General features: G+C 36.3%; 1 protein-coding gene across 3 annotated transcripts in view; it reads left to right on the forward strand.

Annotated features, from left to right (window-relative positions):
• The window catches only part of Cert1 (ceramide transporter 1), a 119,847-nt gene extending 105,674 nt beyond the window's left edge, over positions 1-14,173 (forward strand). For all 3 annotated transcript variants that reach the window (XM_074077274.1, XM_020185696.2, XM_020185697.2), the window contains 6 exons: positions 1,685-1,817; positions 2,976-3,046; positions 6,307-6,435; positions 6,953-7,082; positions 8,018-8,154; positions 11,117-14,173. In XM_074077274.1, the coding sequence (XP_073933375.1) occupies positions 1,685-1,817; positions 2,976-3,046; positions 6,307-6,435; positions 6,953-7,082; positions 8,018-8,145 (591 nt within the window). In that variant the 3' untranslated portion in view covers positions 8,146-8,154; positions 11,117-14,173. The remainder of the gene's footprint in view (positions 1-1,684; positions 1,818-2,975; positions 3,047-6,306; positions 6,436-6,952; positions 7,083-8,017; positions 8,155-11,116) is intronic.
• Positions 14,174-18,841: the final 4,668 nt, after the last annotated feature.

Below are 18,841 nucleotides of genomic sequence, written 5' to 3' on the forward strand. Positions count from 1 at the left end.
ATAAGCTGACTGTAGATAACATCTTTAGATCATTGCCACAAAGTCTTGCTAATATGTTACCCCAGAATTAAACACAATGCTCTTTTTTTTTAATAGGTTCACCTCCTTTATTTTTCTTTTTTTTTATTTCCTTTATTCGTATGTGCATACAATGATTGGGTCATTACTCCCCCCTTCCCCCCCCCCCCCGCCCCGTCGCTTACCCCTTACCCCCTTCTTCACGCCCTCACCACCTCACTTCCAAGCAGGAACTGTTTTGCCCTTATCTCTAACTTTGTTGAAGAGAGAGTATGAACATTAATAAGGAGGACCAGGGGTTTTTGCTAGTTGAGGTAAGGATAGCTATATAGGGGGATTCCTAGTATTGCTTCCATGTACATATGTGACACAACACTTTTAACATAGCTGAATCTCCATGGCTCCAGGAGCTGACCAGGATACATGCTCTTTGCAAAAGAAGAAATTGAGTCAAGTTGTTTATTCTTCTGAATTCAGTATTCTAGTAAATCACTGTTGCTTCCTTAGGGAGGAAAGAAGTAAAAGATTTCTTTCCTCCTTAAAGAGTATTAGTCCAGATGAAGTCCCTCCACCTGGAATGAGGAGAGTAAATGCTCCTATAGCCCAGGACATTAGAGAGAGAGAAATTGGGGCTAGATTGCAGGAAGCATAAAGTAATCCACTGAGGAGACTAGTCGGTTGCCTTTAGCAGTAGGTATGCAGTGTGTCATTTTAGGAAGATTAAGCAGCTAGATAAGGAACTCTAGACCTAGAAGACCGCTTATGAGAGTTAGTCACAAAGTGATGAAGACCTACAATATATAAGACACAGTAAAAAAGTCAAGTTGTTTATATGCTAGAGAAAATTAGGAATAAGCTTAGTATAGTAGCCTTATCAACTCCCAGGGGGAGAAATCAAAAGTCTAGAGTTTTCAGTTTGGGTGATAAAGAAAATGGTGTTTCCAGTAACATGTGGAGAAGAGAGAAATTGTAAAAGAGAAACTATAAAATACCTTACAGTGTCTGTCCCCATCAGCACTACATAGAATGAGAGTTGTTTCCCTGTAACATGTATCTTCACTTCTTGAAAGAACTAATCACAGAATTCTCTAAAGTAGCAAACTCCAATTTTGAAGTAATTGATTTTACTCAGCACTTAAGGTACACAGCCTCAATATTTAAATTAAAATAAATCTGTTTATAATCTTTTTTGCCATTTTAACTTTGCCATTTGTTTGATTAAGCAAATAATTGAGTGCCTACTGTGTTTCTAATACTGTTTTAAATGCTGGTTTACAGCATTTAATATCCTTAATATCCTTAATATCCTTAAGGAGATGTTCTAACCAGGCTTATTGACCCTCTTAGCTATGTTAAACAGTCTTTGAGAATGTTTGGTTAATAATGCTAATTTAAGTTAATGTGTTTATTTTTAATTCATAGCAAGTAGTCATTCATTGTTTATCCATGTTTTCCATAGTTGAAGATTATCTTGGATTTGTCACCTTAAATATTTTCTATTGTCTGTGGTTCTTTGAATTTTTTTCTTTTAGCAGAATATATTCTATAAATAAGATTTTCATAAATAAAAATCTAAACAGTTAATTTAAAAGAGTACTTTCAAGTTTGTGCTTCCAAGGGTTTGATTTTTATTTTTCAAGCAGCTTTTTAAATATGTCTTCTTTAGGTATACAGAAGAGAAGTAGAAGAAAATGGAATTGTTCTAGATCCTTTGAAAGCTACCCATGCAGTTAAAGGTGTTACAGGACATGAAGTCTGCAATTACTTCTGGAATGTTGACGTACGCAATGACTGGGAAAGTAAGCTGTCACTGTTAATATATTTTAATCCAATTATTGTTTTGAATTAAATACCAAATCCAACCTGATTTTTTGGTATGTGATGTATAGTTTACAGAATTAATGTAGAAAATACCTGGAGAGTCATACACAGAATTAATATACTTTACCTTTACCTTTATTTGTTGGGGTAGGAGATTTCCTGGGGATTAAATCCAGGCCCTCACACATGCCAGACAAGCACTCTACCACTGAACTGTATCCCCAACACCATACCTTACTTTTTTTTGAGGCAGGGTCTCACTGTGTAGTACAGGCTGACTTCGAACTCCTGATCTTCCTGCTTCGGCCTCTCTAGTGCTATGATTGATTACAGGTGTGTACCACCATGCCTGGCCGTACCTTACTTTTAAATAGATCTTTTCACTGTTCAGAATGCTTCCTAGGATATTGTGTCACTTGTTCCAACACTTTATTAATCCCTCATAATAGGTTAGGTGTTTTACATGCAAATAAAATTCAGATACATCAAGTAACTTGTCTAAGGCCACAGAGTAAATTAGTGGAAAAGCCAGGACTGAAAATAAAGATTTCTCTGTAATCGTCTACTCTTTCATAAACTTTTGTTTCCAGGGTAAAACCCTAGTTGAATGCTGCTGTGGTTAGTTAGAATTATTTTTAGTATGTAAGTGTTCCCATTAGACATCACATTTCATAAATGTAGATACTTGTCAATATCATGAGGTGTTTATCATTGGCAGTTTGATGTTTTTTGGGTTTTTTTTTTTTCCCCACAAAAATAGTCATCTAAGCATAGATACACTTTAATTTCAGTAAGTTAGGGAAGAGAGACAGTCTAATGGTAGGGAATTATTTGAACGTGAGTAATACAGTAGTGTTTAGCATTGCTTTCTTGCTATGAAAGATACATACTTGGCCGAAGAAAATGAAGCTCCCTCATGATCAGACTTCACAGCCACCTACAGAATGAAAGCAAATATATAGCCCTAGTACTAAATATTAACCATTTTACATTTGGATTTAGCCTAGGTAGGGCAGGATCTTGTTCACTTTACCATAATGTCCATTTGTAATTGACTTCCTATATATGTAAATTAGTCACATTCTAGAAAATGCTATTGATCTTTTGGGCAACTAATACTATTCTATTCTTTTCAGCAACTATAGAAAACTTTCATGTGGTGGAAACATTAGCTGATAATGCAATCATCATTTATCAAACGCACAAGGTAAAGATCTCTTTCATCTACCCCAAGAAGTGTCAATTAATTCAAACTTAGACTTGTAAATTTTCTGAATCAATTTTTGGCAAGAATTTAAATGACTCTAAAGATGCAAAGTTTATTAATAATTTATAAATGTCACTTATTTGAAAAGCATATCATTCATTTAGAGCCAAAATGTATGCAGGCAAGAATCTGAGAAATATAATCTAGAAACAGTATTTGATAAAGATTTATACAGTAAATAGGCTTCTTTATTCATGGATTTATTGCATGCAGTTTTAACCAAAAAAACCTAGTAAGTAAGAAAAAAAAATTTTTTTAAATACAAATTTTGAATACTCATGTGAACTTTGCACAGCTCAGTTGATGTGGAGAAGCTCTCAGTCAGTCCCATATTCCTGTCAATTGTGTTTAAGTTGTGTGACCTGCTGAGTGTTTCTGTACCCTTAATTTTGTGAAAGTATGCCTCTTTTTAAAAAAGCAGGGTAAAGTTTAATATGCTTGATTAAAGTGGTCACGTTTCATTTGCTCAGACCTACTGTACGAACATAGGTAAATTTGAGTAATTTTAAAGCACTGAACTCTATGCATTCAATGTTTTTCCTTAGCAGTGGTCTCCTTGGAACTACCCTGTCTCCTTGAAACCATCCCACAGATACCAAGGCTGTACTGTAGTTAGTTTCTCTTTATACACATTGTAAGCGTAGAGAAGAGACATCTGAAATCCATTTAAGTACTTATCTAGCATCTAGTCTGTATAGCTAATAAATGATAGTTACCCAATATAAATGAATCTGTTTTCCTGTGCAACAATAATAGAGGTAAGGGAATGTATGGTGTTAGCCTGTGTTGAGACTGATAAATACGAAAGTGATCTAAGTGAATATCTGGAAGCAGGAAAGGTTTCAGCTACCAGAGCACACAGAAACCTAGTAATTTAAGTTGGTTCTAGACCCTTTCACCTCATTACACCTTCTGCTATTCAAGGTATTTAAAATTGCTACTTAATATTTCTCTTCCTTTATCCTGCTCCATTTCCCTTGTGAAAATTGCCAAATAATTTATATTATTATTGCCAAATAATCTATATTTTATATAGAATAATAAAGGGAATTAAAATTTTGGAAAGGTCCACCAAAAACAGTACTACTTGTTATATAAAACATACAGTTATTCAGTAAGCATTTCATCTTCCAATTCATTGTGAACTTTGCTTTTCTATTAAATTTTGTAGTTGAGTTGAATATATGAAAATAAAACTTGTTACAAATTTCCTGAACCCAGTCTTCTTATCTGAGACATCGTTATGTCTAATCGTTATGAACTGTGCTTTATTTTACCTGGTAGCTGCTCCAGAAATGTGAAACAATGGATATTCTGTTTCAGCATACAGGTTTGGGGGCCTAATGTAAAATCTAAAATTTACTAAATATTAAAATATCAATTAATTGCCCTATAATTTATAATTAAGATAAATGACCAGTAATTGAGAGTCAGAGGATCTTACTACCAAAAGATAGTTAATCCTGGGAAGCAATCTGCTAAAGGTATTCTGCGTGGTAAATAGTTGGAAGGGAGAGTCCTACAAGTTATATTAAAACTAGCTGGGCGCTAGTGGCTCACACCTATAATCCTAGCTACTTGGGAGGCTGAGATTGGGAGGATTGTGGTTCAAGGACAGCCTTTGAAAATCATTCATGAAACCCCATCTCCAAAATAACCAGAGCAAAATGATCTGGAAATATAGCCCAAGCTGTAAAACTCCTGCTTTGCAAGCACAAAGCCCTGAGTTCAAACTCCAGCCCCACCAAAAAAAAGTAAAAGTAAAAGGACCAAGGGATTTTTCAGTAAAAGAACAGACTATGAGCCAATGTACATGCCTCCTATGCCACAGAACTCATTTGCAGTTATTTGCAGTTCTTAGAATAAACACATTATCCTGGAATAATGTTTTTCAGCAACATCAACTAACACTATAAACCATCTTTCTCTTTAAATTTTGCTTCTTTTATAGTATGATTTGAAAGAAGTTTACATGCCTTCTAATATTTAAGTAATCCTTGTTTCTTATCCTTGTAGATTTTTGTTTATTAGATTTTGTTCTGGTTTTTGGTGGTACTGGAGTTTGAACTCAAGGCCTCAAGCACTGTTCCACTTGAGCCACACCTCCACCCTTTTTTGCTTTAGTTATTTTTCAGAAGCATTTTTTGCCTGGGACCAGAATGCCTCCTGAGTAGCTGGGATTACAGGCATGAGCCACCATGTCCTGCTTCATGTAGTTTTTTTGTTTGCTTTTGAGACAGCATCTGTCAGTGTTGCCCCTGACTGGGCTCAAGCTCCTGGGATCAAGCAACCCTCCTGCCTCATCTTCCTGAGTAGCTGTGACTACAGGCACATCTCCATGCCCAGCTTATTCACTAGTTGTAAAATAGTGTAGGGCAAGTATAGGTGAAGCCAGTAATAAACCATTCACGTGCTTCACCTACATTTTCCCCATGCTGCTTTCCTCAGTTTCACGAAATTTTGCATCTTTAAAAGATGAACCATTTCTCTTGGAAAACAATTTGTTTTGTATTGGCCATTTATTGCATTCAGTAGTCAGGGAAGACAATGCACAATAAGGGCAAAGTTCAGTTACATATATCAAATAAACACAGTAGAAGTAACTTAAACAGGATAAAAGTTTATTTTTCCATCAGTTAAAACTAAATAGTCCCAGTTATCTGGGACCTGAGCTCCATGTCATTCCCATAGCATATTTTTTTCCTTGCTCACTTAAAGTAGAAATATTTTATATAAATGACTTGAAATTCTTCCAAATGTGTCATATTGACGAAGTAGTCCTTTCCCCCTGTCATCTTTACTTGTTAAGTCTTGATTCTCTAAGCACATTACCAGGGGCTATAGGGAGGAGAGAATGGGTTGTTTTCTGGTTGGGGTAATAACACAGTTCAAAAATACATGGTTATATAACATTGTGAATGTTGTATACCACTGAGATGTACACTAAAAATTTGTTAAAATGGCAAATTTAGTACAATTAAAAGAGAAAAAATAAAATAGTTCTTTGATTGTGATGCAAAGCCATTAACTCAGTGTTCATATTTGTCCTTTGGCAGGGATTCTCTGGTGATTCCCATTTGAAATTTGACATTTACCTTCAGCCAAGTCACTTGGTTTTACATTTGTTTCTCTTTTAGTTTTACATGAAATCGGAATAAAAAGTAATTCAAATTTTCAAAACATCCTTTTATTCTTCACAGAGAGTATGGCCTGCTTCTCAAAGAGATGTATTATATCTTTCTGCTATTCGAAAGATACCAGCCTTGACTGAAAATGACCCTGAAACTTGGATAGTTTGTAATTTTTCTGTGGATCATGACAGTGCTCCTGTAAGTACAATGTATAAATGCGTATAATCCTGTAATACAACGCAGGGCAAAGGGTATAAGCACATACCAACAACACACGCACACAGATAATTGAGAATGCATCTTAGATTTTGTTTTGTGTTAGACTGGCTGCTTGGAGCAGCCTATGTATTGCCCGTAGACCACTGTCATAGCTATGAACATCCCAGTAGCACTGTTTTCTTTTCCTTCTCAGGATGATGCTAAAGCAGAACTGAATGAGTATTATGTGTAGGCTGCTTTCCACAGTTATTTCTTTAGCCATTGTCAGCTACGCAAGCCTGTGATTTTTTTACCTTGATTTAGCTCCATTTATTAAGAAGAGGGAAAATTCTGGTGTCTATATTATCTTTTGGTGTTTATGAGATTTTTGTTGGATGTTTTGATAAGAGGTAGAGTTTTATTTAAACTAATGTAATAATAATAGGCCAGATGTTACAAAATTCTGAATGTTTACTATACTGGTGCTTTATTGGGGCTTTTTTGTTTGTTTGGTCAGCTGAACAATCGATGTGTCCGTGCCAAAATAAATATTGCTATGATTTGTCAAACCTTGGTAAGCCCGCCAGAAGGAAACCAGGAGATAAGCAGAGACAACATTCTATGCAAGATTACATATGTAGCTAATGGTATGTATTTTTTGTTTTTTTTCTTCTAATTGATAATGTGAGTTTCTTGATCATAATCTATGTAATAACTGCCAGTTTGAATAAATGCCTTTCTTTTAACTTTTTTTTTAAGTTCTTATCCTTTAGAATGCTTTTGGTTTTGGCAGCACTGGGATTTGAACTTAGGGCCTCATGCTTGCAAGGCAGGTACTCTATCACTTGAACCATCCTCCCCCCTCCAAGCCCTCACTCTAGATTACTAATTTTTAATTTACTAATTTTAATTTGGAGAGATACATATCACAGTTATCTGGGAGACTTTGAAAACCCACTGTCTAAGTTTAAATTTGTATTTGTGTGTATCTCCTTGGTTTTAAGATCCCTTTTATTAGATCATATTTGTAATTAGGAACAGAAGCAACGGCAAGAAAAGAAATTAACCAGTCTTTTTCTTATTTGTCAGACTTTTGGTTTTCTGAATCACTACTTTCTTAGTCCTTATTACCTGCTAGTTTTATATTTATTTCACTTTGGGGCATGTTTAAAGAAACACTTCTACCTGAATAAGTTACTATTTACTTACAGTAGAGGGTAATGAACAAGTCTACTTAAAATGTTAGTATACTAATATTTGCATGTAGTTTAGGGAAAACTAAGAACATTTTAAGAAAATAGTAAGTTCTTTCTTATTTGCTGTCTGGTCATGTCTGATGGGTTGTGCTAAGGACTTGGGGCACAGCTCTAGTAGTAGAGTACTTGCCTAGACTGTGAGGCCAAGACCCTAACTTCAATCCCTGGTACAGCAAAAGAAAAAAAAAAAAAAACCTGCAACTTCAAGAGATGCTAGTTATTCCAACAAGAGGATTTTTTTTTTTAAGCAAAGGAATAAGTAAGTTCTTTACATGTATATGGAGAATTATATCTTAATATGATTTTAATTTTCTTTTATTTTGCAGTGAACCCTGGAGGATGGGCACCAGCCTCAGTGTTAAGGGCAGTGGCAAAGCGAGAGTATCCTAAATTTCTAAAACGTTTTACTTCTTATGTCCAAGAAAAAACTTCAGGAAAACCTATTTTATTTTAGTATTAACAGGTACTGGAAGAAGATATATTAACCTTATTTCACTAGTATGATTGCAGTTGTTAGAATTTAGTTAAGTCTTTGAAAGTAGGTTGCTGAAAGTGTTTTATTATTGCTCTCACAGTTATAGTTTGTAGCCTTTAAATTTTGTTTCATTGGTTTTTTTTTTCTATGAATGCTTATTTAAAAACATTTCAACATTATAGAACTGTAGAAGTTCAGTAGTGCAAACTCCCTATATTCTTTCCTTTCCTAGAAACTATTATTCTTGGTGTATGTTCTTCCAGTCTTTCTGTGCCATGTACTGACCTATTTTTGAGTGTTAAAAAAATAACATATATACATTGCTAGGTGTAGTGGCCCACTTGAGAGGCTGAGGCAGGACCCGGTCTCAAAAAAAGTTTGTTCTATATTTTTGTGGCTTTTGTCACTTAACAATAATCTTCACCTTTTTTTTTCTAACATCTGTTATACAAATGTTACAGAATTTATTGACAAGTCTCACAATGTCTGGGTTGGTTCTGTATTTTTGCTGTAAAATAATACTTTATTGAGCATCTTTATGCAAGGAGATAGGGTCTCTTTTTCTTTTTTCTTTCTTTTCTTTTTTAACACAGGATTTCATGCTTGCTAGGCAGGTACTCTACCACTTCACAACTCCCGTCATTTTTGCTTTAGCTTCTTTTTCAGGTAGTGTCTCATCCTTTTGCCTGGGTTAGCCTCAGACTGCAAGCCTCCTGGGTAACTGGGATTACAGTTGTGAACCACCATGCCTTGCTACAAATCTTGCAACAAATATATTAACATGTTTGAGAAGTGTGAAGTGACACTTTCTTCCCCCATTCATCTATTTTCCTACCCAGAAAAGATTGTTATAGAATTGTATAAGATATTAATAATATCAATATATATGCTGTTAGTAGTTTCTGTGTGTCTTCCTAGAGGTTTTTAATACCTGAACAAGCAAATACAAGCATGATCCCCCCTTACACTTGCACAGTGTCCAGTGTTAAAAGGCAGAATGTTGTATACTGTTCTGTATCCTGCATTTGCACTCATCTTATGTTGAAGTTCTTTCTGTATTGGTGAGGAGCTTCCTGCTGCTTCTCTTTATGTCTAGAGAATATCCATTATATGACTGTACATAATTTAACCAGTTCTGCATTTGGTAGGTACTAAAGTTGTTTCCCATGTTTACTAGAACAGTGTTAACGATTGTATCCATATGCCATTTTCCACTTGAAAGTTTCTATGTGGGATAAATGACTAGACACAGTACTGCTGGCCCTGCTTGCGGTTCATGCATTTGTAACTTAGATACTGCCCTCCATAGAGGTCATACAAGTTTATCATATCACCAGAAATAATGAATTGGTATGCCTAATTCCATATAGTTTCTCACATAATATATGAAAGAAAACTTTTCAATTTTTCCCAACTTGATAGTCAAAAAAAAAAATGACTCTGAATGTAGCTGTAACTGTATTTCTATTTTAAGTTTGAACATGTTTTCCTTCCATCCATTAAGTCTGATTTTTTTTTAATTTTTTTGGTTATAATGAGGTTTGAACTCAGGGCCTTGCACTTGCTAGGCAGGTTCTCTACCACTTGAGCTATACCCCCAGCTCCTTCTGCTTTCGTTATTTTTCAGATAGGGTTTAGCATTTTTGCCCAGGCCAGCCTCAGACCAAAATCCTCCAATCTCTGCCTCCCAGATAACCAGGATTACAAGCATGAGACATGTTCCTGGCCCCATTAAGTCTGATTTATAATGCTGATTATAGTATAACCTTCTTTAAAACACACATACACACGTGAAGGCTAAATTTATTTTCAGATACTAACACAAGAGTTACTCTATTCATGACTCAAATGTTTAGCTTCTCCCAAGAAGAATGTTACCTGAAAATTCAAACAGGTTCTGGTGTTATTTACCTGAATGGTTAATATTTTCTAATGCAGCCTAACCTTTCAGGGAATTTGTCTCTTCATGCATTAAATGTCTTGCTAAGTGAATTGACTATTTTTAGAATAAGAGTATTTTAGAACTGAGTTGGTATGTCTAGATCTGTACACACTATTTACTGATTCTCTCTGCCATAGTTACCAGATAAACAAGAAAATTTATCACTCATGACTGCAGCAGACTTGTCGCCTTACTTAGCTGTTCGTCTCTTGCCATGACCTGAAGATTTCTGTTTCACCCTAACCAAAACCAAGCATCTGCCTTTCCTCTTTTTCACTTTGACCTTGCCAATATGATCTTCGTCTTGATGTTTTAGGCTGAATTGCCTACCAAAGCGACTTGGATATTCCACTAAGAAAGGCAGAAATAAATCAGTACTGTTTTATGCAAAACATGCTTTCAATTATGTTTGAAAGAATAATTTTTTAGACATTTGAAATAAACATGCTAAGATATTAACAGCATTTGCTCTAGAATGTTAGATTTAGAACAGTGTTTTATTGACTCTGTGTACATTTTTCTTTTGTGGAAAGAGTTAATGAGGTGTCCAGTAAATGGTCAAAACTGTTTGGCAAGGGTCTTGAGCATGTTCACTTCTTAAATAAGACAGACTCATAGCTTGAGTAAAATTTTAAAATTCTTAAAAAGTGGTATTATATGGCATAATTCTTTTTGAAGGTTAAGAGGAAGAAAATGCCACTTTATGGGGTAAAAATCCAGAAACCTCTGGCTGATTTCCTATTTGCTTACTTATATAGCACATTGCTGTCTTCAATTTTTTCTAACTTTGAAAAGAATCCTTTCAATCTTGTGTTCCTTGCTGAGGGGATAAAAGCTTCAAATATAATAGGTTAATGATTTTATATTCTCAAGGATGAAATTCCTTTAAAGATAAATTTTAATAGAGAGTCTGCATTCCATGAATTGGAGGGTGGGAGAAATCTGTTCTGGTAATCTTGCAAACATTAGTAATAGACTGGTTTTTACGTCTCCTTTTCTTCTCTACAGTGACTGAAGCAAGGCTGTGTGACATTCCATTTTGGAGGAAAAAAAGAAAAAAATTTGAATGCTCTAAGCTGGAACATAGGATCTACAGCCTTGTCTGTGGCCTAAGACCTTGGCCTTGTGTACAAAAAAGAAGAAATATTGCAATAGTAAAGCTGAACATCTAACACTAGCTATCTCCTGCTAGATCTCCTTGCTCAGCATATAACTATAAATACATGTAATATTACATGTATATGGCTATATTTTTATTTGCTTGCTCCTAGAAGAGAAAAAAATCAACTTTCAATCATAACTAGGAATTGATGCTTTAATTATGGGGAACTTTTTCAGAATTTTTAATTTACATGGTCCAACCTAAGATCCTTGGTTGTATCAGATTTTGTGCACAAAAGAAGAGCACAAAAGTTGAATGCACATGGGGCGTGTGCTTTCTGTGCACCAGATATCTAAATGGGGTTCTTTTTTCAGGCCTACAGTCAAATCTGTGTCCAGAATTTTTTGACTTTTTTGCTTTGTATAATCATAGAATTCATTGCTGCTGATTTCTATAATGATTCTCACTGTCATGTTAAGTGTCTCTTAATAACTGAGGGCTGTCAATAACCTGTGATTTTCCCTTTTCTATAGTCTTACTCCCATGAAGAACTTGGTTCTGATGGAGAAAGAGTGAAAAGCTTTATTCCTCCCCCCACCAAAATACCTTTATATTTCTATTGTATTTTTTAGTTGTGTACTATGTGCTACAGATTTTTGAGTTTGTTACAAACACAATTTAGTAATTCCTAAATTGGTTCTGCCTGCCTCCAGACAGAAACATCTGTACAAATCTTGAGGGTAAATATAGACTACATTCTGGTATAGTAATCAGGCTAAAATGAATTTGTATTTTCCTGAAATTTGTTAGAGACTACATGGTATTGCTTGTTAAAACCAGTCAAACTGTTTGAATTTGACATTTGATTCAAGATTTCTAGTATTCAGTAACATATATGTTTGTTTTTCTAGTTGGGATCAGTTTAAAAGATAAGTTGCAAGATACACATCGAAAATCTGAGCAATGCTCCCATTTGCCTCTTGATCAGAAGCTTGAGCAGAACAGTAAAAGTTGCCACATGATCCAAATGGAAATGCTTCTTTTAGTTGCTATAAGAACTTAACATGTAAAATATCTTTTTTAGTTGTAGCTCTCTGTGAAAAACTTTGAAGCATGGAGTTGAGGCAAGGAATGGTACTCACTGAAGTCAAATGACTGCCCACTTCAAAACCTTCATTGTGTTTACATGCAGATGTATTTATATAATTCAGAGGCATTTTGTAGATGCTTTGCTGACTTGTTCATCTCTTTAGAAACAGAAATCAAACCCATTTTGTAAAGCAGAAAGTCCTGTCATGTAAAACATGTCCTGTATATATATTCCATACATGATAATGGAGTCTTAATGATAAATGCAAGGTGATAATTTAATGATGGGATTAGTCTGATTGATTAATATGCACAATCCTGGAAGTGAATTACTTGCATTGGACATAATGATATTTATTATTCTGTACAGAGAGAAAATACATATAAAACATATACTTACATTACATGCACGCAGTTTCATGCTCCATAAATCTTTTCTATATTTTAATTTACCTTTCTCTAAATGATGTGCATGGAATATGCCTTATTTCAGAAAAATGCTGTTCATAATTTGAATACGTGGAAAAGTGCCTATATGGTGGTAATGCTAGTAAGGCAAACAAGACAAATTATCACACCCGTTTACTACATCAACAGTTAGCATTTTATATTGTGGTGTTTAAAAAAGAAGTTTATACCTCAGATCTGTATTTTATTTTACAATCAGCTGTGGGGTTTGGGATGGGAGAATGGGAGGGCTTGGGAGGGAAGTTTGATTTACCATAGGCACTGATGGGAATCTTCAAAATAACTCTCAATGCCCACTATAAATGTTTCTCTGATTGCCATTTCTGGTAATTGTCATGAATCCAGACAAGTAACTCTTTCATAACTAAATTGGATAGCTTTATTTTACAAAGGTATGGAAAGTTTACAAAGCAGTATCTAAATTTAATAATCACTAGTTGCATTTGCACTAAATGTGATATACTTTTTGCAATCTATTCTGTAAATAAAATGATTACACTAAAAATATTTGTATTAAAAAAAAAAGACAAGAAAAGATACATCTTACCTTCAGATAACTGCACTGGTACTTCACTGGAGTTAATTCTGCCCAAACAGATTTAGAAATGAGTCCAGGAGTATGGAAAGAATCAAAATTTGGAGAGGTGCTGGCCTTTTACACAATATTCAGACCCTCTATAATTATTTTAATTGGCTAATTCCTACATCCTGAATATTCATGCTGTTTTCTCATACACAGATAATTCTCTCCTACAAAGCCAAAAACATACATTCTACTCAGTCTTTTATGCTCTGTTAGATACCAGAAAAATACTGGTGATCTGGAAAGTTTGTCCCTGAGTGCCCACTAAATGGGACAGAGAGATGGTGTTTCCCTTGTAACTCAGGACTGACTCCTGGTTTTGAGATGTAGAAGGATGATTGCAGCACTTGAGATTGCTACAGGGGCAACCAGACCAAAGGCGGAGGGGGGTCTTCTACAAGAGGTGTGAGAATGCCAAATAGGGAAAAGAAAGGATAGGTTTCCCATCAGTTTAATCAACTAATTTGTTCACCTATACAACATCAGTGCAGTTGCTACTGAGAGATTTAGTTGGGCTGAGCTGGTTCTCGTGTGAAATTGTGCTGGTTATCTTTAAGCTTTTCACTCATTTGTCCAATTAAACATTTTACCAGTATTTAGTCCAAGTTGTACAGATGATGTATTTGGATTATTGTCATTGTTCATCTACAGACTCAAAACATAATAATCATTTTAAAGTACCTTGGGAGTGTGTAGAGTATAACTATAATAGCTTTATGATTCTGATGTTTTTTAAAAATAAAGTTGGATCTTCCATGTTACAATCACAAAATTAAAACCAGTATTTAAAAGTGGAAAAGTATTAAAATATTATGGACAAATATGCTTGCTTGGTTTGTTTTCCTTAACCTCAAGATACTTCCCTAGATAATTCTCTGAGTAGTTTTAAAAGCTTTCTTGAAATGCTTTAGTTCCATGTTCTTTAAACTGTAGGTTGTAACTCCGTTAGGAATGAAGGAAACTGAGTCACAAACCTAAGTTTTTTAAAGCAAACTAGAACAGGGATATGTGAAGTGCACAGCATGTGATAAAGGTAAGCATTTTGCCAGTTGTCATGAAGTATGTGCATTTGTGTGTGGTGGATTATCATTTAAGATGAACTTACTGTGGTTCATGTCCCACAGTGCTATAAGGATTGCTAGAGATTGAAGCCGTAAACACCGGGCGTTTCTTTTTTTTTTTTTTTTTTCATTTTTCTTTTATTATTCATATGTGCATACAAGGCTTGGTTCATTTCTCCCCCCTGCCCCCACCCCCTCCCTTACCACCCACTCCACCCCCTCCCGCTCCCCCCCTCAATACCCAGCAGAAACTATTTTGCCCTTATCTCTAATTTTGTTGTAGAGAGAGTATAAGCAATAATAGGAAGGAACAAGGGGTTTTGCTGGTTGAGATAAGGATAGCTATACAGGGCATTGACTCACATTGATTTCCTGTGTGTGGGTGTTACCTTCTAGGTTAATTCTTTTTGATCTAACCTTTTCTCTAGTTCCTGGTCCCCTTTTCCTATTGGCCTCAGTTGTTTTAAGGTATCTGCTTTAGTTTCTCTGCATTAAGGGCAACAAATGCTAGCTAGTTTTTTAGGTGTCTTACCTATCCTCACCCCTCCCTTGTGTGCTCTCGCTTTTATCATGTGCTCATAGTCCAATCCCCTTGTTGTGTTTGCCCTTGATCTAATGTCCACATATGAGGGAGAACATACGATTTTTGGTCTTTTGAGCCAGGCTAACCTCACTCAGAATGATGTTCTCCAATTCCATCCATTTACCAGCGAATGATAACATTTCGTTCTTCTTCATGGCTGCATAAAATTCCATTGTGTATAGATACCACATTTTCTTAATCCATTCGTCAGTGCTGGGACATCTTGGCTGTTTCCATAACTTGGCTATTGTGAATAGTGCCGCAATAAACATGGATGTGCAGGTGCCTCTGGAGTAACAGTCTTTTGGGTATATCCCCAAGAGTGGTATTGCTGGATCAAATGGTAGATCGATGTCCATCTTTTTAAGTAGCCTCCAAATTTTTTTCCAGAGTGGTTGTACTAGTCTACATTCCCACCAACAGTGTAAAAGGGTTCCTTTTTCCCCACATCCTCGCCAACACCTGTTGTTGGTGGTGTTGCTGATAATGGCTATTCTAACAGGGGTGAGGTGGAATCTTAGTGTGGTTTTAATTTGCATTTCCTTTATTGCTAGAGATAACACCGGGCGTTTCTAAAATGCCCGCGAGCCATACACATCTGACTTGTATTCAACTATGTGCACTTAGCCATAAGTAATTCACTTATTTAAATTATACAGCCAAAAAATAAATAAATAAATAAATGATACGGCCAGCTCCACTTGTTACACTTAGGGAATTTGTTCCTGAAACCACCATCAGATGGGAAATGGGAATTTGCAGTTCACTCAGTGGAATGCCATCATGGCTGTCCTCATAGGCACGGAACAGCATTTCTGGTGTTCAAAGGCAAATCCAGACAGTATGACTGTCAACAAGCCAACCACTTACTCATCCTGGGATGCTGGAGGGAAAACCTAACTGTTGGGTTGTATTTATTGACAAATATATGGTTCTCCTTGTGGGTTTTTCAAGAACAGTTTCAGCCACAAGTTTTTTTCCTTAGAAACTTGGGTATAATTGTAATACCAGTTTCAAATCAGGGTGCTCTTACAGCATATTTTAGGTTTTCTTGCCATTGTTTGAATTTGATTATATCAGGACTTAACTACATTTGCATATACTAAGACAAGTTTTCTGTGAACTGCCACATCTGTATACTCTGAAGAGACTTTCACAAGGTTATTTGGCCTTTTCATTCTCTTTTTCTTCTCTTCCGTAATATTGTGTGAGTTAAGTGCTAGAACACATCTTAAAGAGTTTGAAGTTGTTAAAAAATGCCTAACCAGATTTTTCTTATCATCCAAGCTTTATGAGGTGCTAAACAAAGGTGTCTCCATTGTGGATGTGCCATGTACTATGTGCACTTTTTTTTTTTTTTTCACAACAACCGTGTGAGGTGACGGTAGTTGATAGAAAACACTCCCCGCCCCATTTTACAAAGAAGAAATAGGCACATTGACTAGGAAGTCTGGTTTCCATTAGGCTCTGCTACTTTTTAATGACTGTCTCTTTGATATCTAGGGTATAGTTAATGAACCACAAAGAATAATATACTTGAACAGTAGCACTTTTAGGGTATGGGTCTTAACTCTACATATTGGCTTCACAAAATCTCAAAATACGTGTCATCTTACAAATCCCACCTGATACAGGAAGTCAATGAAGATGAAATTTTACTACCATTTGGTTCCTTAATTGTCATTCTGTCCTGAGAAACTTTGCTATAAAATACCTACAGTCAAGCCCAGAGGAAGATATTTTATCTCAGATTTCTCAACCCACAAACAAATTCCAATACAGCTATTACTGGTCTGCAAGTTAACTGCCACAAAAGGACCTCTGGGTAAGTGACTAAAGCTTTTAGTCAATCCAAACTGGATTGCTGTAGAACTGAGAGGCTTAAGCGGTAGTAGATTCAGCAACAAGGAATCTGTGCAGCAAGTATTCCCACTGAGGTCCACTCCCCAGGCCAGGAAATATTTACTGAGCATCTACTGTATGCCATGTAGTATTCCAGGATTAGGGATACAGGAATAAACAATATCAGACCTTCGTTACCTTTGTCACACAAGTTGTAGGAATGTATCCAAATTAAGAGGAAGTGAGCTTTGAGATCAGGAGCATTTAAATATAGTTATCAAATAGTAGACTAAACCACATTTGAGATGTACAAAGGTGTTTTCTTGGATCCTTGATTCTCAGTTGTGTTTTCAAAATGTGGGTAGAAAGTGGGTTGCTGCTGTGTTTTAAAAAATTCACCAAACTGCATATTGAAAATACTGAAGTATTTATTTTGATGGTGCTGTGGATTGACCCCAAGATCTCAAACATGCGAAATAGAGCTATGCCCCCACCCCTGATTATTCCTTTTTAGACTATAATTTACAGTCAGTTACTTTGGCTTTTCTTTCATTCCTAGCATATGATAAATGTTGCTATTTCTACGTGAATTTCCATGTTCCTGGTTGGTATATATTCAACATACTGAGAAAAACTGAGATGAAAACAAGTTTTTTGGCTCTCTCACTTGAACAACTTTGATCTTGGACAAGTCATTTAGTGTCTTAAGTCTGCTGACATCTATTAAGTAATACAAAGCCACTGCTAGTCACATCATGAGTTTGGAGGAAAGAGCAAGATGTTTTTAAAAATGCTTGGAAAACTTTGCAAATATAAGGAGTTACTAAGGCAACTGCAGGCAGACAAGCTAGGTTCTATTTTGAGAGTGCTAGAGCTGGGAAGATGGGCAAAGCCTGTAGGCTTTGTTAGCAGCTGGAACCAGGCCCTCCCTTTTAGGCTCCTGGCTGACTGGCTTCAGAATTAACTGAGTAGATGCTCTGTTTAATCAGCTTCCTACTCCGTGCTGCAGTCCCAGAAACTATAGTACAAAGGAGTCAAGCTTCAGGGCTCCAGGACAAGCGGGTCAAGGAGTGCCACTCCACTCTAATAGTTTCATCATGGGGGAGGGAGGAAGGCTTTTGCCTTCCACTGTCTTATTTGTTCCTTTTGGTGAAGAGTATAGGAAGTAAAAGGAAGGCAGGCATAAAGAATAGTGGCTAAAAGTCTTTCTCTGGGTCAGCCCAGATGTGTTGTTCAGAGTCTTGGGGGTGGGGTGGGGAGGAGCACCAAAATCCAAATAACACTTTCTAGAATGCTAGTTGTTCCATCTCTCTAGGATTCTTTTTATTAACCAGCACTTGGTATCCCATGGGTGTTTTCTAACTTTGTGCTTCTAAATGGACACAATTATTTTCTACCTTTTATTTTGCAAATTTTTGTGATCCTGGGGTTTGAACACAGGGAAGGCCCTTGTGCTTGGCAGGCAAGTACTCTACTACTTGAGCCACACCCCCAGCCCAGTGGAACACTGTTCATTCCCAGCAATACCAGGGGCCTCACTGAAATCCATGTCTGGGAAGCAACAGCAGTAGCACCAGTGAAGTTGTGAGATCTGCCATGGTACCGTCTCCACCCCAGCCCCAGGGAATCAGAAACTCTGGGACAGGACCTCCATGCCCTTTGAGAAGTGTAACAGAGCACTCCTGAATTTTTCTGCCTCTGAACTTCAGCTGCTAGTGTGAGGCTTAAGGGACCAGCTCATAGCTTGCTCTAACTCACATCCTGACATGAGCAACCACACCTCTCAGCAGCTCTCAAAGATGCTCAGGAGGGGTAAAAGGGGAGGGAGCATGTTCCATGTGCACTACAGTAAAAAAAGAATCTCTTCATCTTAAAACATGTAGCCGTCTTCTCTTGACTTCCAGCATAAAGATTGCCCATTCATTGTGCTGAGAAGTTTATTACTAATAAATTCTAGCCTTGTCCAGCACAGGAGCATAATTTGAGAAACAATAGTCTTTACAAA

This window comes from Castor canadensis, chromosome 6 (genome assembly GCF_047511655.1).
Source record: "Castor canadensis chromosome 6, mCasCan1.hap1v2, whole genome shotgun sequence".
NCBI lineage: Eukaryota > Metazoa > Chordata > Mammalia > Rodentia > Castoridae > Castor > Castor canadensis.